Source organism: Sphaeramia orbicularis, chromosome 9, assembly GCF_902148855.1.
Source record: "Sphaeramia orbicularis chromosome 9, fSphaOr1.1, whole genome shotgun sequence".
Lineage (NCBI taxonomy): Eukaryota > Metazoa > Chordata > Actinopteri > Kurtiformes > Apogonidae > Sphaeramia > Sphaeramia orbicularis.
The window spans coordinates 23,124,344-23,145,588 of record NC_043965.1 but is presented as its reverse complement, the minus strand read 5'-3'; the positions used below and the strand labels follow the sequence as shown (position 1 = coordinate 23,145,588).

The 21,245-nt window shown below is 36.7% G+C and overlaps 1 protein-coding gene across 8 annotated transcripts in view; it reads left to right on the top strand.

The window, feature by feature from the left end:
• The window catches only part of trim36 (tripartite motif containing 36), a 47,363-nt gene that overhangs the window by 3,155 nt on the left and 22,963 nt on the right, over nt 1–21,245 (top strand). Inside the window, exons 1-4 of one of the 8 annotated variants that reach the window (XM_030142715.1) lie at nt 9,232–9,471; nt 10,296–10,542; nt 15,107–15,172; nt 19,854–20,200. In XM_030142715.1, coding sequence (XP_029998575.1) covers nt 9,433–9,471; nt 10,296–10,542; nt 15,107–15,172; nt 19,854–20,200 — 699 coding nt within the window. In that variant the 5' untranslated portion in view covers nt 9,232–9,432. Of the gene's footprint in view, nt 1–9,231; nt 9,472–10,295; nt 10,543–15,106; nt 15,173–19,853; nt 20,201–21,245 lie in introns of those variants that run through there. The other 7 variants (XM_030142713.1, XM_030142714.1, XM_030142716.1 and 4 more) reach the window with 7 other exon arrangements.

Here is a 21,245-nt window from a genome sequence, read left to right as displayed (position 1 = left end):
GTAGACAGTGTAGCATGAACCCATGAAGACCCAGTGCTGCTTTTGTGGCAGTTCCCAAATTATTTTTTCTCTATATTTAACCTTTCTTAAGTGATTTGTCGCCATTTGTCATAACTCAGAAAGACCCAGTGCTACTTTTATGGCACATCCCAAATAAATTTTTCTGTCTATTTACCCTTTTATAAGTAATTCATCACACATTTATTCTGACATTTTCCTCTGTATTTTCTGTTTTTTCAGCAAACATCATGTATTTTCCTGTATTTAATTCACTGATCAGGGAGATGTTCATAAAAGCTAAGATCAAAGTTGAGTGTTATATCAAAAATGGAGGAAAATGAAGAAAAAGTGACTTTTTCAGTAAAATCTATCATTAACTGAACATAAACCAAGTGTATCCATCCACTGTCATTGATCCAACTCCATGGGTTTTACTGGTGAATCAATGTTGTAGAAGATGACGGTGTTTCCATGTTCACTTTGGAGCCTCTGAACGTCCAAATGGGTCATATCAGATGACCATGAAAAGATGACGAACTATATTTTACACCAATTATTTACATGGATTGGTAAGATTAGTGGATCCACAGGTATTAAACAGTTTAGATCAGTAGATGGTTTTGGTTGGTGGTCCTTGTTTGGGTCTTTATGGGATAATATCCTCTTTATTTTGCATTTTTTCTGTAAAAATCTGGTATTTTTCTATGTTTAATATACGGATTGTGTAGATGTTCATTAAAGCTCAGATTAAAGTTGATTGTTATATCAGAAGCAATGAAAACTGAAGAAAAAAGTCACTTTTTAAGCAAAATATTTCATTCATCGACCATAAAACCCAGTGTCCATCCACTGTCATTGATCCAACTCCAGGGGTTTTATTGGTGAATCAATGTTGTAGAAGATGACGGTGTTTCCACGTTCACTACAGAGCCTCTGAACATGACCATGAAAAGATTATAAACTGCATTTTACACTAATTATTTACATGTATTGATAGAATTAATGAATCAACAGGTATTAAACAGTTTAGATCAGAAGATGTTTTTGGTCGCCAGTGGCTGTTTGGGTCTTTATGGGTTAAAACTAACTGAACTACAATGCGAATATCACATAGTATTTCATCGACTCAGCCATCTGCTGCTTTTAGACAGAACATTTTCACTCTCCCTTGTGTTTAACCCCCATGGGTCCAGTGGTCATGACTGCAACCAAAGACTATTCCTGTACAAACATGCTATCGCTGCAACAATGCGCCAGAAAGTAGACATTTGTCTCAGTGAGAGTGGTTCTGATTAAAGCAGCCTCTAGCATCTCCTGCCAACAAATTCTGAATTTAATGAATTACAGTCTCAGTATAAAGAGAATGACTCAACATAAAAAGAGACCTGGAGCGACCGGCAGTGGCCCAGTTGACCCCGTCTGTACAACACTTTAATGCATTTAAACATTTTCTTGACAAGTTTTTCCCTAATGCAAACACTAGCTTATAACAAAACTAATCAAAGTATAATTGGGTTGACCTCCTATATGGCCCAAGTGTGAAATATAAAGGTCAGGGTCAAAGGGTCCGATCCAGCCCCTGGGATAAATTTGTGAAATGCAAAAATTACTCTGAAGATATTAATAATCGATGATGTTAAAATCATTTTAGTTCAGGTTCCACATTCAGACCAATATGATCTAAAGTGCGTCAGACCAGTAAAATACTATCATAATAACCTATAAATAATGACAACTGCAAATGGTTCTCTTTGTTTTAGTGCAAAAAAAGCTAAATTACATGAAAATGTTGATATTTACAAACTACCCTTTCACAAAAAATGTAAATATGAATAAATATGAATAACATGAAATGTCTTAAGAGAAGTGAATGTAATTTGACTGATATTCTACCTATTACTATGTTTTGTGTATTTTAGATCCACTGATCTGTAAGTTGTAATGTACATGTCTAAATGAGAAACATAGGACAATTGCAACTATTTTTCTTAAGACGTTTCAAGTTGTTCATGTCATTTACATTTTTAAGGAAACTTTGTAGATATAAACATTTTAATCCTTAAGGACCCAGTGTAACATTTGTGGCAGTTCCCAGATGATTTTTTTCTCTATATCTAAACATCCTTAAGTGATATATCACCATTTTTTGTGATATTATCTTCTGCATTTTGTGTTTGTTTTTTTTTTGTCAGTGAAAATCTGGTATTTTCCCACATTTAATTTACTAATCATGTAAATGTTCATAAGTAAAGAGTAAAGTTGAGGATCATTATTATATCAAAAAACAGAGAAAACTGTAATGCTCAGAGTACGAAGACTGAACCCACATGCACGACCCAGAGACAGATGTAAAAGTTCAGTGTTTATTAAATACCAAGCTCACTGACAGTTCACTGATAATGAACAAAATCTTGAGAACAATGAGCCCCGGGTTCTTCTTTGGGTTAGTGAACCGGACCGGAGACGAAAACCCACAGTCCGAATCGGTAGAACGCGTCAGGAATCCGACTAAGGAAAAGCAGAGGGAGGTCAGTGGCAGAACCAGGTCATACACGGGCAGGCAAACGGAAAGGCAACAGGACATACGGATCAGGCTAGCTCACGTACCGTAAAGTCAGGCGATAAGGTCGAACACACGAGGTCAGAAAGAGGCTGAGGAACCGACAGCGATAAGGCAACAGGCAAAACAGAGATGGCAAACCGGGTCCAAAACGCTGGTAAGTATCTCACAAGGAAAATACAAACTGGCAACAAACAAGGGGAAACACAGGGCTTAAATACACAAAAGGGAGGGAAGACAATGAGACACAGGTGGAACAAATTAGGGCGGAGTCAGGTAATCACACAGGTGGACACAATTAGGGACAGGAAGCAAAGACACCAGACATGACACACAAGGGAAACTTAACAAAATAAAACAGGAAATGACAGACAAACACAAAAGACAGACAAAACCAGACTAAGGTCTGGTGGCAGGCATGACAAAAACTGAAGAAAAAATGACTTTTTCAGTAAAATCTATCATTAACTGAACATAAACCCTGTGTGTCCATCCGCTGTCATTGATCCAACTCCATTGGTTTTACTGGTGAATCAATACTGTAGAAGATGACGGTGTTTCCGCGTTCACTACGGAGCCTCTGAACGTCCAAATGGGTCATATCTGATGATCATGAAAAGATGACAAACTATTTTACACCAATTTGCATATATTGATAGGATTAGTGGACCAACAGGGATTAAAAAGTTTAGATCATATTTTGGTAGATGGTAGATGTTTGGGTCTTTATGGGTTAATAATGTAATTGTACTTTTTTTCACTGTTCTTCTTTTACTGGTCTGGCCCACTTCAGATCATATTGGTCTGAATGTGGCCCCTGAACTAAAATGAGTTTGACACAACTGTGGACCCTATGACGTCTGTAGCTGATTAACATTTAATAAATCCTCCGTCTTAGGAGAGAAAGTTGCATTAGTAAAGACTTGAAATTGAAACCTAGTATTGCAGGTTGTAGCCGTCATGGGTCATTACCTCCAGCCCTCTTTACAAAGTGGCCTGAAACCAGTTTGTCACACCAAGATTTTCTACAACAAATGGTCTATTTGGCATATCCTTAAAACCACTCATATACAGTCAATGCAGATAGAGAATCATGAGGACAGTCAATTGCATTAAGGCAGTGATTCCTAGACATTTCAGCTTGAGAAAAATCTGGTTTCTTCTCATGAAACTTACAAAAATGCATCATGAATTATGATAGATATGATAGATTTTTTTTTCCTCCAATGTTAAAAGAGCTGTATGTAAGAATTATGTTCCAAGTAATCATAAAATGGTCCTGAATGTCACCAGACATTAATGAATCATGTTCATTTCAAATACCGATATGGCTGACAGTAGAAGTCCAGCCAGAATATTCACATTTGAAAAGCTAAGTGTCAGCCCACGAGTAATGTTTATGTTGTCATTTTGTGTTTTGGTCTGATGCTCCGCCCATCACCTATCTCCAAATCCCAAAGTCAGTAGCGTTTCGGCATCCAGGTTGCCAGTTCCCACTGAGCTGCGACTGGAACATTTCTGATCTCAAATGTCAGATGTTACTAAACCTAAAAGACCTCTTATTATTCCCAAATACGTCGTGACAAAGTGAGAAACAAAACAAGGATATATATAAGGGATGCTTTTGAAAGATGGAGACGACTGAAAGCGGAGAAGAATTTGAAGACTGACGCCGAATCTCCTGTGGCCCATGCCCATGGTCTCACCACCCGATAAGAGCCACTGAGAGCTGGGACTGGGCCCAGGACCAGGTGAAGAGACTGGGCCCGGTATAAATACTGGTGTAGAACTCGTCGCTTGGCATGATAGCTCCTTGTAGTAGACGCTCATGCTGGATCTGGCAACCCTTAGACTGGGGGAAGGGGAGGGGATACCATGGTCTACAGTATTTTGAATGTGATTTTTGTATTTTGCAGCACTAGTTTTGGCCACAATCCTACAGACGGCTCCTTTAAATTAGTCTCTGAAAGTCTCACTTTATGTTAATGTTTCAATAACCTGAATTTGCAAATTTTTTTGTCCTGTCGCATATTTTACATCATTTTAATGTTGTTGAATCTTTTACGTTTTATTATTCATTTTGCATCTTTTATGTGCTTTTTGCCTTCCACAACATTTTTGTCTTGTTGCATCTTTTACATATTTTAATTAATTTAATTCATTACATTCCTCTTGCATTTACATAATTTTTGTCTTGATAAGTCTTTTTCCTATTGAAGCCTCTCCTCTGAATTTCACATTAGTGAGTTCAACATTTATTAACTCTTCAACTAAATACTTTTCAACCATTTTAATGAGGAAAATTAATTCACAATCTATTTTCATGTTGCCTGTTGGCGTGTTTCCCACCAGTTTTTCACATTACTGTTGGGTGTTTTATTCCACTCCTGGTGTGAAAATACAAGCAGCTTGGTCTCTGTATTTCTCCTTGTCTGTATTCAATAAAGACAAATCAATTAATCTGCATCTGTAGTGCAGTTATGGACTGAAGTAACCACCAATAGTGGTTAATGGCTAATATTAGCCTCCCAAAGTGGAATAACTGACTTTGAGGGAAAATAACAGCTCAAAAGTTGAAAATTGCTCTTACATAGCTATTTTTATAGTTAGTTTGATATTCATTCCCCTATTCATTAATGACTTTGACTTTAACGTTGAGTAATTCAGATGTATTTGACTTAGAGCATGCATAATATGTGCACAAAACAGCAAACAGGCAGTCACAGATAATCAATAATGAATTTTATTTGATCCAGTCCTGTCCTTGATGACCATAATTCCTTTTTAACACATCTACACATTTTTGAAGTTTGCATTTTAAATTTGAAGGTTTTTTTTTTTTTCAAAGAGACAGTGCATATGAATAAACACACTGCATGTGAATACACAAGGTTATGGCCCAGGCTAATTTCCATCTTTAGTCATAAACATAAAACAACATAACACACATAAAACAGTACAATCCAGTGTCCTCATTCAACACATTTTACATTTATACATTTTCACCCACTGTAACTGCACTTGCAATGTTTTTCCTACATGCATGGTGTGTTTTTAGTGTCCAAATATTTGGTGGAAGTTGTCTCGCTATTATTATATCATCAACCTCTGGTATATTCTGTAGGTACATGCAGAACATACAGAATTTACTAAACAGTCTCTTACACTATTTATATTACATGAAACTCAGTTTTGTTTTTGCTACAAATACAGCCACAGTACATCTGTTTGACCCTCTGAGACTTAAGCGGCTTCCAGTGACCAAACACTTCAACTGAAACTAACTAGTTAATGAACAAAGTTATTATAGTGCAGTCGCAAAATTCAAGACTATGTATTGATCAGCGACATGAATATGCAATATGACATGATTATGACTGAAATAATTCAGGTAAAATGCAGTTTCTCAGCTCTTCATTATCATCAGATACGACACATTTGGGTGCTCAGAGGCTCCAAAGTGAACATGAAAACACCGCCATTTTCTACAGCATTGATTCACCAATAAAATCCATGTAATTTGACAAATGACAGTGGCTGTAGTCACTTTTCATGTTCAGTTAATAAAATGTGTTATGTCTTTATCGCTTCTTCAATTTTCTCTGTGTTGAAAAAAAGAAACTTTGGTTTACTTCACCACCTACATGAGTACATCAGTAAATGAAATCTATGGAAAATACCTGTTTTTCCACTGAAAAATAGAGAGGATAATATAATAAATCACTTAGGAAATCTTAAATGTAGAGGAAAATTCATTTGGAAGTCGCTCCAAAAATAGTTGAAGATCTTATGACCCATATGACAAATGATGGCATTTGTAGTCACTTTTTTATGTTCTGTTAATGATAGCCTATATGCCACTGAAAAATGTACTTTTTGCTCAGTTTGAACTGTTCTAATACAATAACATTTGCATTTACTCTGACCTTTCATGGAAATCTACAACATTAGTAAATTCATCTTCTTCTGAATCTGGTTTATCAAGTTAGTAAATTTAATATAGGAAAATATTTGATTTTCATTGACAAAAATGCAGAGGATAATATAATGAATGAAGATAAATCATGTAGGAAAGGTTAAATGTAGATTAAAAAAAAGATATTCTGGAAGTTTCTCCAAAAATAGTTGCAGGTCTATAAAGGTTCAACACCACCAAACCCATGTGACAAATCATTCACCTCTAATTGCCTAAGTCATATTTTTGGCCAAATTGTAATATCTGCATAAAATGAAGCAGTATTAGGAGAGTAAAGTTTCGTAGAGATCACAAGTTGGTCAAAAATATGACTTAAGCAATTATGCTATGAGGCACACAAAATGACAGTGGTTGTAGTCCATTTTTTATGTTCAGTTAATGATATATTTCACTAAAAATGTCAAATTTTCTTGAGTTTTCTCTTTTGTGATAAAATATTCTTTGAATTTACTGTGACCTTTTTTTCTGCATCTTTTTACTGCTTTTATTACATATCTTTAATACCAGTTTTCATCTTATTGTGTCTTTTACATCATTTTTGTCTTTTTATTTCTTTTTCGTGACTTTCATAAATTTGTTTTACACCTTTTACATTTTTGTTGCATCTTTAGCATTGTTTCCTCATTGTTACATTTTTTTGTTCACTGTGACCTTTTTTATAAAAAAAAAAAAATCTTTTTATTGAAATAAGAACAATGATGACAATATTAAAAAAGTCATATACAGTATCCAATACATGCAATGTCGGAACAAGAACACTGCACCTGCACTCACATACAAAAATATAACTAAATACAAATATAAACAATAAAAAAGGGGTGGGGGGAGGTCTGCCCCTACTTACTTAATAATATTAACCCTTTCATGCACAAATTATGAGAACCTTAGTCACATTTTTTTTCCTGAGTGTTTTTATTCCTCTTTAGGCCTGAACAAAAAAACAATGCGATTGAATTTATTTTTTAACAAACCTATTTTTCATAGAGTTACAAAAATGTCCACCATGTGTTTAATTTTGAAAGCAATGAAACAGGTATTTAAAACGCAGTATCAAAAACTGACATACTGTGTGAAATCTATGAAATAAAAATAATGTTATTGAAGCTAATCTGATGTTTTCTCTCATTTTAACCCTTAGGGGTCATACTCTAATACTAGCTATTACTCACTTCATGGAGATAATACAAAAAATATATAAAAATACTTAAACATGTTAGTGCAGATCAGGTTTATCAAGAACAGCAAAGTTACAGTAATAGTATGAACTGCAGTGTATGGCATGGTGCGTAAGCATCCACTGTGTTGGCTGATATGCTACTAAAACAACCAAACCCATGAATATACAAGAGAAGCTAGCTATTTCATGTCGAGACCTATTTTTAGTTATGTAGGGAAAATAAATAAATCTTTTTTTTAGATTAGTGGCAAAATAATTTCAAATTCCAATGAAACCATGCTTAAGCAGAGGGTTAAATGCTTTCTTTCAGAAATTTTCATTGGTTTAGCTCATTTGATTAATGAGTAATTTTTAAAAAAAAAACATGTTTTTTGAGAAAAGTGAAATTCCCTACATAACCGGCACCATCTGATATTAAAATGCTTAAAAAAGCAATTCACACCAATTTTTCAGACAAAATGATTTTTATAATGATAAAAGGGTGTGTAAAAGGTCATAAAACTATATTGAAAACAGAAATATATGATTGAGATTTCAAATTATAGCAGTGATAAGTTATGTTATTATTCATTCTTAGAGAACTTTCCGAGGGACTAAATTTAGTTTGTAGAAAAAGTTCTGTAATTTTCTTGAAAATCCTTTTTTGGCAAAAATTTTAATGGATTTAGAAACTTAAGATGTTATACTATTGAACCGCAAAAAGTTTGAAATCATTATCTCAATTCTAATTCTTTGATTCAAAGTCAACAGGCGCGTGACTTGACCCAACTGTAGAATAACTGTGCACCATAGTGACCACTGTCCATGAAAGGGTTAAAGTAATCGATAAAGGGCTGCCAAATAGAGTAAAAATAACTTTACATTATAAAGTATAAAGTGTCATGAGATAAATTTTGTTGTGATCTGGCACTATATAAATAAAATTTGATTGATTGATTTGATTGGTTTTCCCCTGTAAGTCGCTTTGGAAAAAAAAAAGCGTCTGCCAAATGCATAAATGTAAATGTAAAATGTAAATTATCTTATAGTTAAAATTAGATTTTCTCCAAATGTAAGTGCACTGGGACCTTTTTATGGAAAACTTCAAAATCAGTCAGTTAAATGTAGGAAAAAACTTGATTTTCACTGACACAAATGCAAAATGCAGAGGATAACAGAGTAGCAAATGGAGATAAATCACTTAGAAAAGGTTAAACATAGAGAAAATTCATGTGGAAGTGCTATAGGTCTTTAAGGGTTCATTTGTCCATAGTAAATCCTTCTTTTCTTTTCTTTGATATTGATGTCTTTTTAGTGCTCCTCATACTCTGTCTGTCTTGTTTATGTATCTTTTATGAATGGGTGATGAACTGGACTGATGAGTTGAATGAAGTTTATAGGAGCACTTTTAGAGGTGGCTGTGGTTTCCATGGAAACCCTCCTCCTCCTCCTCCTCCTCCTCCTCCTCCTCCTCCTCCTCCTGGTGTCTCTCCTCCCCCTGTGTGCGTGGGTCCGCCTGTGTCCACGCCACTGCAGCAGTGAATTGGCTGCTGATTCACCCACAGCTCCGCGTCACTCTATTTAAATCCACTCATCCGTCCGTGTCGGCATCTTCTCCTCCAGTCCCACAAGTTGTGGTCTGAAACCGGAACGAAAAAGTGTTTGTATTTTCTGGTTTTTTGTTTTGTTTTGTTTTTTTAATTCAAACTCAGGGGGCGATTTGTTGTCGTCTCCCTCGGCATGTCTGCAGAGATGCGACGTAGCAGCAGCACAACTGTGGTGAGTTTGCAGGAGATGGTTTGTGTTTAGACGCGATTTTCGACTCGTCATTGTTTAACAGTGCGGTGCGTTCAAAGACACCGGACACTGAGAATTTAAAGGTAACTCCCGGAGCTTTCAACCGTATTCGAACTGGAGTCGGTGTTTTATTTTCGGATACTTTTATAGGACTTTTACTGTTTGCTCTTTCTGTTTAAACTTCCTCTATCCTTCTCGGTATTGTCTTTTACACGTGCTGAGGCGTTTTTTGTTTCCCTTAATTAATGTTTGCCCTCAAAGGCGACTTCATTTGTTTGACGTGAAGGAAGAATAAAAGTCACCAGGACGCACTTTTTTTTTGGGGTCAGGAGGTTTTCTAATCGTCCTTAATGTTAAAACGTGAGCTGCTGGAATGGTGTAGTTCACTGTTTGTCTATATTTAGCTGGGTTTAATCCTGTCTTATGTAATGCTTTAGACTGTAGTGTATCAGAAACATGGTAAACAGTAAACACACCATGCATGGATTTGTGTTTGTCAATGGAAAGATGACTCAGGTGTGTAGGACTAACTTCCCTTATGTAGTGCTGAAATCCACTTTTCACACATGCACACTATAGTATTGTTTTAGCTTCAGCTGCAGACAATAGGCCCATTTTTGTCTGCACTTAAAATACTCTAATAATAACCTGTTGTTCCAAACACAAGACCGCTATCCTTCCATGTCTGCCTCCTAAAGTTATTCAATGAATTACCTTTTCTAATCTTATCTTATCTTGAACTGCTTACAATAATCCCAATTAATGGTACATTTTTTTTATTTTTGTCCTCATGTGTCCTCTACCAGGTCCCAATAAAGAACATAGAGAGGGAGCTGATCTGCCCCATCTGTAAGGAGCTCTTCACCCACCCCCTGATCCTGCCCTGCCAGCACAGCGTCTGCCACAAATGTGTCAGAGACCTGCTGCTGCAAAACCACGAGGACTCGTTCGACGCCGGGTCCGAATGCTCCCTCCCGGGTAGCCCCAGATCCAGGGTGCCCTCCCCCTCCATGGAGAGGCTCGACAGACTTGTGAGATCAGGTGGGTCTCGGGGTAAGCAATCAAAATGATCTGATTTTTTTTTTTTTAATATTTGTCGTTTGGGATTTTTAATTGCCATCTTTCCTTCTCTTAAATGTTAAAAGCATTTCATGATAAAGCATTAGTAGGAACAGAGCTCAGACTGTTGGTGCAGAGCCATCAGACTGACTATATGAGTCAATAATATGTTGATCTAGGTGCAGGAAATGCAAGTATCAAATGCATCTTAAGCTGTTCATGATAGCTTCCAAGGAAGGTAATATGAGGTTTTATCCATAGTGCTAGCTTCTTGTTACATTATCATTCTCCTGAGTCATTTATCTTCAGTTTTAGCTCTGCTCAGTGGTTGCATTCAACAGGTTTCAGCTGCAGCAGACTGTCATTCACCTTCAGAGGAAAAAGATGGAAACTAAAGGGCCTATTCTCTAACGAACAAAAAGGGTAGTTCCACTGGGAGGAGGTTTTCATGAACAAATACTCAAATATGCAGTCATTGCAAATGCAAGTTTCGGAGCTATAAATCTACGGAAACTCTGAGCAAGACAAAAGTGGGCTGAGCATTTATTATTGTATGATATCTGGGTGTTAGTAGCACAGATACAGCCCCTCCTCCCTCTGTTGTCCCAGATAAACTAGAACAAACATAAAAACGATTTAATTACTTTACTGCTCAGCCATTACATTGTCTGTCATCACGTCTTTCCCTAATCCTGTCTGCGTTTTGAGGCTCAATTAAAGAGACAGGAGAGAAACTTGACAAGCTGTAGTTTTGTCTCTGAAAAGAAAAGAAATGTTGACAAGCACTCTTAAACCATAATTGTCTTAAATGTCTGCTTCTAATGGCCCAGGGGCATCGAACATCCCCTTCAGTCACGCAGTGGCTTTTATACTGAAAATGTTTTAGAGAAGCGAAGAGATCATATTCACACACACCCCTTTATCGGATTTATAGGCATATGAGTGTGTTATGTACACGCAGGTGAAAGCACATCTGTAAGCTCCTTTTTAAGGCATGTTAAACACATAAAACCGAGCTTAGCTGGAGGGAAAGCTGTGAATGTAAAGGGGCGGGGGGGTATTTACAGTGAGTTACATCAACTTGTCACAACATTTTTAAGATTTCTGCGCATGGCAATGCTTCTGCACAGCTTCAGCAGGTCAAGGTCTAAGCCTTGGAAACCGCATGGTGGGACACAAGGCTGCCTTTCTGCTGTCTGAGAGCTCCGGGCTTCACGCCATTTCCATAAAGTTGTTGCCTCCTTTGTGCTCTTGTCCACTGTGTCCCAAGCCCATATTATATACTCATTAACAGCAGATAAGCAGACTTTGCCCAGGATTCATACTACAGTCAATTGATTTATACTAGGATCCATTAATACAACAACAGAAATGAAGGAACTGTTTATAGTGTCAAAACACATTAAAATTAACTTCTGATGATGGATATAAAACTAGCTATAAAATGAGCCACTTTGTAATCAGTACAAACTTTTCTTGGACTGATATTTCATTAAGTGAACATGTTTTAGCAGTGTTTGTACAAAACAGAAAGAAGTTCCAGTGCACTATGATAATTATATAGTACATTGAGCTGGTTCATGTTTTGTATACCAACCACTAAAGCTGTAACACTGTTAGTGTGAAAATACAGTAATGGAAAAAAGTTTTTGGACACTTCATGCATTTGTGATCAACTGCATTAAGAATCAACTCTGCCAAGAATTGTTCTATTCTCCAAACACACCTGCACTGTTCCATCGAGGTCAAAAATAATGTTTCAGCAACGTAATGAAACACATCCAAGGCATGACGTGTTGACACTGGCGAGAATTTAGATTTGTTATTTGTTCTCATTAACAATGAACAAAAAAAAAAAAACTGTCTGTCCAATGACCTTTTGAAACAGAGAAAATATTTTTTTTTGCAAATGTTTTGTGATTTTTGTTGAATTGTAAGGCTGTCCTAAAACTTTTTTCCACTACTGTATTGTAGCCCACATACGGTGCTGTGCAAAATGTCGCCATTGTCCCACAACGTGGGGAAGTTTTCCCTGGGCTTCCATCCATTCTGCATCCACACAAATCCAATTAAGGTATTCAACATCCAAAAAGGACACAGGAAAACAAATTACAAAAACATGAAGACATTTTCCCAAGAAAAAAAAAACACCAAGCTACCATTGATGTTAAACGAATAAAGCACTAAGTTTCTGTGATATTAAAAGAAACCAAAAATGTGTAGATATAAATATCTATGTGGATTTACATACCCAGAAAAAAGTAAGTCTGCTTATCTTTGTTCTATCCTAAAATTATCTTCTACAATTTAAGATTTTAATTGAAAGCAGAGGGAAGGAGTTTTTATATCTATTCACACAACAGCTTGGTGTTCGATCATAACACCCAGACATATGTTTGTTTGTTTGTTTTTTTTTTGTCTCTTGACTCAGATGCAGTTAGAATATACAGGAAATATCTCTAGAGTAAAATGTCAAGTATTTAGTGTCCTCCCTTTGCACATGTGTCTTGAGCTGTTTCGTGCAGGGAGTTTGAGATTTATTGCTCTAATCATTCGCTGTTTTACACCAGGTTTTACTCAACACATGTCAGATGTTTCTTATTGTATGGGCAGCTTTTTGTCATGGGAACAAAGCTCACACTAAATCTTGACTTTTGCCTGCAGATTAAATTTTTTTGTTTTTCTACACATATATTTTCTGTATCTTCTTGATGCTTAAATGAAAATAATATATATGCTATTTGCAACCCTGTAAAAACAACTAAGGTAAAGGTGGACTTTTGCACAACACCGTTCCCTAGGTGCATTTTATTGAAACCCTTTCCTTTGCGAGTCACATTAGTATAGCGAACTCCTAGCCCATATCTAATCACTGTATATGAAACCAAGTGTTGTTTGGTGTGTAAATGGTTTCTTTTCAGCTCTGATGCCCAGTGGCTCCAGAACCAGATCTTAAACAATCCCAAGAGCAAAGTGAGGTGAACAACTTTTCAGCTGTGCTTCATAACCTCTGAGTCCAGGCTCTCAAACACAGCCTCTCTCATTCAGACTCACCTGAATGGGTTTATTCTTCGCTGGCAGGACTGGATCTGTTGACGCAGGAAGTAATCAAATCCTACTTTTGACTAAACAAATCTTGGTCTTTGCTAAAAAGCCGGTTTGTGTATGAAACGAAGTTCACTTTTGGTGTAATTTGTACTCTGATTCTGACTTTCTGTGAGTTAATTCAAAGTGTTTTAAGTCATTTTAAAGTTCATTTAATTTACAGTAAATGGAACAAGTCCTAATATCGACAGCTACAGGAATTCCCTACAGGATTATCCGTAAAGGTTGATCCTGTGCATTTAATGAGCTGATTACAAAACACAAAATCTCAGCTTATTAAGAATATTTGGGAAACTTCGAAGAACGTTATGAGCTAAATGCTTCTTAAACACAACAAGTGACTAATTCTAGCGGGTGCCCTCAACACTGGGAGATCAGATCAGTTGGTCGTCATGGTGACGCAACCTGCCTTTTAAGGAATGAATGAGGATTAGGTGAAGGCAGAGAAAGAAAAGACTTAAGGCTATATTTATCAGTGTGCAGCTTGGACCAGCCTCACGGTACCAAGACAGTGAAAGGATGTGGATCAAACTTCATTTGTTTCACTTTTATCCTCATCTTTTAATGTCATGGAGACTCAGGATGATGCACTTGTATGTTCAACAGCTAACTCTTGAGAAGTGCACTTTTATGTGTCTTGCGAATGCATTTGAAGCCACAAAGGTTGACTGGATGTTATAAAACTCACCTGTATTCTTTAGATTTATTATTATGCGCTGTTGCCCATGAAGTTGGAATAAAATATTTTTTACTTCTTTTCATGAAATGATTGTGATAATGTGATTTATTCTTGATAGATGAAGTGTAACTGGGACTCTGTATGTAATCTTTGTATAAAAAGAAGAATGTGTTTAAAAACAATCAAACTTTATGGGTAACAGTGCATTTAAGTTGCTTCTATTTGTTTACAATGTGTTAAGTGCACAAATCAAGGGTTATTTGTGCTTTTATAAGTGTTCACATTCAGATTGGGTTTAAGTCCACTCTGAACTGCATTATCGGTTTAGAGCTGCAACAATTAAGTGATGAACTGATTCTTTTAGTGAAGGAAAAATAATAATTGACTAACATTTCCAGCCAAATATGAGATGTTGATGTAATTTTTGCCTGATTTTTCTTAGTCAGACAATAGAATATCTTTGTTTTGAGCTGTTTATTGATGAAAAATGCTTTCTAAAGATATCAGATTGGAAGGTTGGGCACTAAATGATTAATTAATTGATTGTGAAAATGTTTTTCGGACTAATCTAATGAAAATGAATAATAGTTGCAGCCCTAATCAGTTTATTACAGTACTTTTCTTTCAGTTGGTGATATTGTTTGTTTGTTTTTTCAATGTCATGATGTTTTTTTTTTTTATAATTTCTGAAATGACTGGTTTCACACATCACTTCACATTATGTATTGTTTCATTTGACTTGTTGGTCTCACCTCACTTCTCTGTTCATTGCAGCCACAGTGCGAAGGTCGTTTGGAAGTCGAGGTAGACGCGGGCTCCGTGTATTGAGTAGCTGTAGTAGTGAGTACAGTGTTACTAGAACCCCTGTGAAACCCTAGTTTGGTTCTACTCCTTTCTCTACTTTAGTCTACTGTAGCTTTCTCAACGCTGTCATGCAGACTTTCAACACTTGCGAAGGTATAAAATAATCACATTGGACTTAAAAACTTTCACTGAGCGTCTGAGCAGTGATCTGACCATTTATCCAAACAAGACGGTGCTCATGGTTCCTCTCTACTGTACAATCTGTGGGGTTTCATTTTGTAATTAGGTTAGGAAAAAGTGAGCATGAGCAAAGAAAAAGGGGAACATTAAAAGAACAATTCTTTGAAGACCTGGTGAGTCAGCACCGGAGGAGGCCAACACGAACATGAAGTAAAGTCTGAGAGATGAGCTTAGAAAGGAGGTGGAGCTCCCGACAGAGACGTTGATAAATGATGAAGAAAAAAACAGAAAAGAGCCACAACAAAAATTAGGCAGAAGGGGGTGAGGATGTTTCCTAGGAGTTTTAGCGGGACAGGAATTTGTGTGTGTGAGCCTGTCTCTGTACACTAGCTAAGCCCTGCATTCATTTTGTGTTAAAAAAAAAAAAAAAACACGGTGGCAAACCAAAGCAGCTTTCTTGAGATGGAGCACAGTAGAGCTCTGTTGTTCCTGAGTCTCACACTACAGTATGTTCAGGCTTGCTGAGATTCTTAACAGGCTTTTCTGACTATCTGTTTATGCTCCACTTGACAATCATTAAGTACTAAAAACACAAATCGGATTCAGTCTAATTATTTTTTTTTTTACTTGTGACGAAGTAATAAATGTTAATATTATGTACTTCTGTCTGCTCAGATCAGGTGCATTTATATGACACGCTCAGTGGATGTTTTTAAGGAAGAAAGTTGTTTTTGAGATATTTGCAAATATGAAAAACATGACAACATACAGTAATATGACTTTATGGATTGCGGGGGAAAAAACAGGTAAAAAGGAGTGTAAACATTGGATTCAGATGCTTTAGCAAAAAAAAAAAACATTCATGAGTTACTGGTTTATTCTCGAGATTTCTAACAGTTCTGCAAAATCATCACCTACAAAACCAATTATTCATAGACAGTTAATGGAGATGCAATGAAAATATAGAATGTGAATATAGAATTGGCAAAATTGCACAATACAAGTAGCACCATGCAACTACATTTGAGATATTTTACTCTATGTACTTTGAAAAAAAAAAAAAAATCTTGACACGGTCTGTTCCTGGATGCTGTCTGTTGTCCAGAGTCTGTGACGTGGTGATGCTGGATTAAATCTGACAGTTCACCACCCTCAGTCACACCAAACACATGTTAGGTGTGGCATAGTCACAAAATGCTGCACAATTTACACTGTATTTGGACTTTGGGATTATATAGAGAATATTTGTCAAGATAGAATCAATTCTTACTTTCTAATGTAATAACAAATCTGAACAATGTAATGATTCTGACGTCTGGGTTCTATACTCATTAGCCTATAGTCTTTTTTTTTTTTTTTTTTTTTTTTTTTAATTTAACCAGGAAAACTCCCATTGAGATTAAGAACCTTACAAGGGAGTCCTGGCCAGCAGCAAATACAACACGGTTACAGGATTACACAGTTAAAACACATATAACAGACACATTTGACAATAAATAGTTTGTAAAAAATAACATTTACAAGCAGATTTAGAAAAACAAGTGGTACCAGGCACACCAAACCCCACCCCTCACACGTATTGTAACTTATTTTGGCATCGATCCAGCTGATGTCATCATGTCTATGCATGTGCTGATGTCAGCATATCAATTACCTCTATATATATATGCCAAGTATGAAGTAAATTGAAACAAAATTGATGTTTTTATAGATGTGACATTTCACCCATTATAAGTAAATGAGGGGGGGAGATTTAAAAAATTCATTAAAAAATTTAAACTTTGACCCACTTATCCCAAAATGTAATCAGATCTAGTCTAAAAAAAAACAAACACACACACAATTGATGTTTTTATAGACGTTTGACATTTTGCCCATTATAAGTAAATGGGAGAAGAAAAAAGATTTTAGAAATTCATAAAAAATTTGAACTTTGTCCAATTTTTCCCAAAATGTAATCACATCTATTCTACGTTCCTGGCAATCTATAAACCAAATTTGGTATGAATTTAACTGACAGTTTTGCTGCTACAGACATTTGAAATTTTGCCCATTGTAAGTAAATGTGGGGAAAAAAAGATGTAAAAAAAATTCCTAAAAAATGTGAACTTTGACCTGTTCCCAAAATCTAATGAGTATATTCTGGGTCGCTGGCAATTTGCAAACCAAATTTGGTATGAATTCAACCAATAGTTTTGCTGCTACAGTGTAAACAAACAAACTGAACTGAAAACAATACCCCTTGCCTCCCCTTTGGGGGGTGGGGTAACAAGTGCAAGTTATGGAGTTGGCCTCACGAACTCTGTTTGGACGTAAAAGCGCTCAAAGAAATTAACTCAGTCATGCATAGTCAGTTGTATTCATCAATTCTAGACACAATATTCTGTCCCTTTTTCTTACAAAATAGGGTGTTGCTGTCAGTATTATTAGAAAAGGTTGGATATTTGAACTGCATTCAACAACCAAATATAATTATTATTGATGCAAGTGAATAGAAAGATCAATTATCACCTGCAAAGCATGAGATTCTCTTTATGACAGTCATTAATTTGCAGACATATGATTGAAAAAACAGTAAAATTCTTTGTCAAGACTAGATAAAACAATAAAATGCTACCTCAGCTAAAACATCAAAGTGGTTCGGCTGATTTGTGAGGTGAAGAGGAGGGGAAAAAAAACCCACTAAGCCCCTTTTACACAATCAGAGCATAGCGGCTCTGCAGTGACTCGTCAGTTTCTGCCTCTGACTCCCCCTCCCCCCCCTGCAGATCCACTAACATACACACTTTGCTGCAGGCGTCTCTTGTCTGCTGCTTGTTTCTCACACCTGCTTTGCTGACCGGAGAAACCCTGGTTAATGTGTAGCGTCCCAACATGACACAAATACACAAATACAAACGCACAATCCTCGCAGGGTTAGAAACAGAAAATAGAAAAAGGTTAGTCATGTGCATCATCCATTGGTTTAAACATGAAGGCGTTTCTGTTCGTCCACTGGCTTCATGTGTCTTACTCATCACTCAGTTCGTCATCACATATCAGTAAATCATGCATTTGTTTTATGAATTCAGAAGCTTAGCTAGCATATGTTAAACTATTCTCTCTAAGGTTATCTTGTCAGATCCTGGACATGTTCTCCTTTAGGTAGTCATCTGTCCTTCGCTCACATCATTTGATCACACAGCATGCACATAGCTACACATATCATACTCTCTATGTTTGCTGTTCTATCACTGCTTTTCCCTCAGCTGCACCTTTTTTTGCAAAGCGCTGGTTTGGATTTTTACCCCCCCCCCTCTCGTATTTCGCCTACCTGAGGAGTGTTTGATTTAATTTTCAGGTCCTCGGAAACGAAGTGGAAATGCTGGCTTACAGGCTGAGATAAATCCAGCACTCCTTGCTTCTTCCCCTGTCCCCCACAAACGTGAAGCTATATTTTTGTCATTTATTTTGTGGTGTAGTGACTTTGGTTTGCTGCCTTTTATTTATTTATGTATTTACATGTGTAGTAAGCAGTCCCTCCTGCTTGCATCTGTGACGTGGTGACCTTGTGTAACAGCTCCTTGTTATCACCTCATGTTATTGTGTTTACTGCCTTGTTACGATGCTGCAGCATTCGTAACAAGCGGAATATTGTGAGAAACTCTTAAAAGCAGTGTTGCTTTAAGAGGCGTCTTGTCTTGTGGAAATAAGTGTTGATGCATTGAACTGGACATGTGATTTTATTTTTTAAAGTTCAAGTGCTTCAGATTTTCTTTAAAATCATGATAAAGTTGCTTCATTTTTAGTTACTTCACATGTTTTAAGTTAGACACGCTATGGTTCTGTATTTATTTTTCCTTTTTGGATCACTTGTCATTAGAAATTTGACAGATTTTTTTTTGTTTTGTCCAGATCACTGTGAGCACTTAAACACTCTTGACTCCTGTGGTAAATGTTGAATGACTTGCAGTGTGAAATGGGTTTCTCATAAGGACAGTGCATCCTCTATACGATCCAAGGAAGCCATCTCCCCCATGACTTTACTGATCTCACTCAGTTCACACCCCACCCCAGTAATCCTGACTGGTCTCCCCTTTCAGAACTATTTTTCCCTTCAGTGACAGCTGCTCAATAAAAGGCTTGTGCTGATGTTTTGCCCTGTACATCCACATCTTTATGGAGCAAAGGTCATTGTGGAAATGAAGTGTAAGAGGAGACAAGCTGAGGCCCTATTAGTAAAGGCTTAAAGTTCCCATATTTTCATGTGGGTTTATCAGAGGCATTTTTGTTTTTAAGATCATACTTGGCAAGTCAGCACAGATGATGTAATGCTGTTTTTTTTTGCTGAACTCTGCCCAGAATCTGTCGAATACAATTGGGGTACACATTTTTTTGAAGCCATTTGTCTGACTCATTCTTTCTGTGAAATTTTAAGTAAAGAGATTTTGTTGATTTCAGAATAGGGCCTCAGACAGGATCAAAAACTGGGTGACGCAAGGCTATGAATCAATTCTTTTTTTCTCACTTTATCCCATCTTTTCGTACTCCCCTCCAGGCTCGATTTCATCCCCGGGGTGGCGCAGAGGATCTGTGACTCCCCGGGTCACGACCATCCCATGCCCGGGCTGTCAGCACGACATCGACCTGGGCGAGCGGGGCATCAGTATGTTATTTCGCAACTTCACGCTGGAAAGCATCGTGGAACGCTACCGCCAGGCCGCCCGTGCAGCCGTGGCCATCATGTGTAACATCTGTAAGCCCCCGCAGCTGCAGGAGGCCACCAAGAGCTGTATGGACTGCAAAGCCAGCTATTGTAACGAGTGCTTCAAGCTCCACCACCCATGGGGGACGCCCAAAGCCCAGCATGAGTATGTGGGCCCCACGACAAACTTTAGGCCTAAGGCAAGTATCATTATGTCCCGAGGGAGGGCTTGGGTTGTGAATGCATCCATCAGAGTCAAGAATGGGTTAAGAAAACTGTCAAATTTGGCAGAAACTTTCACTTGGACTGATTACAGGATGTCTGTTAAAAAGTCTTAACCCATAAAGACCCAGTGCTACTTTTGTGGCAGTTCCCAAAATAATTATTTTCCTTTATTTAACCTTTAAGTGATTTATCACCATTTATTATAATATTATCCACTGTATGTTACATTTTTTTTAATAGAAAAAAGTGGCTTTTTCAGCAAAGATATTAATAACTTACTGTAAAATAAATGTGTTCATCCCCTGTCATTTGACAAACTTTATGGGTTTTACTGGTGAATGTTACAGAAGATGAGTGTTTACATGTTCACTACGGAGCCTGAATGTCCAAATAGGTCATATCTGATAACCATGAAAAATTGATTTCCATTTAATCTCAATTAGTCACATGAATTAATAGGATTAGTGGATCAACATGTATTAAACATTTTAGATCAGTTGATGATTTTGATTGACAGTGGCTGTTTGGGTTTTTATGGGTTAAATTAATGCCTTAATTATCCTTAAAACTGATATTTAATCCTTAAGTCCGGCACACAGAGGTCTTAAACAGACACAACCAATGATATTTCTATATTTGGTTTGGAAATCTTTGTAAAGATCTTGCCAGATTTGTTATTATTGTTTAGCATTTTAGTCTGAAGAAGATCAGAAGGAGTGGAGCCACCAATAATCATTCATGAGTGGAGGGGTTCACATACGAGTAATGTAACGTCTTAGATTTAATCAAAAACACCCAGAAAGATGTCACTGATGATCAATTAGATGACATTGGTATAAAATGCAAATTAATAGGTTGGCAGTAATTCTAGTTCTGTGTTTACGATACTAACAGTCAATTGCAAATAAAATTTACATTAAATTTACAAGGCAAAAACTTGCAAAATAAACATTGGTGTGCATTGTTTAACCCTTTGGGATTGTTGTGCACATTTTATGTGCTTTTCATTGTTCAGTTTTT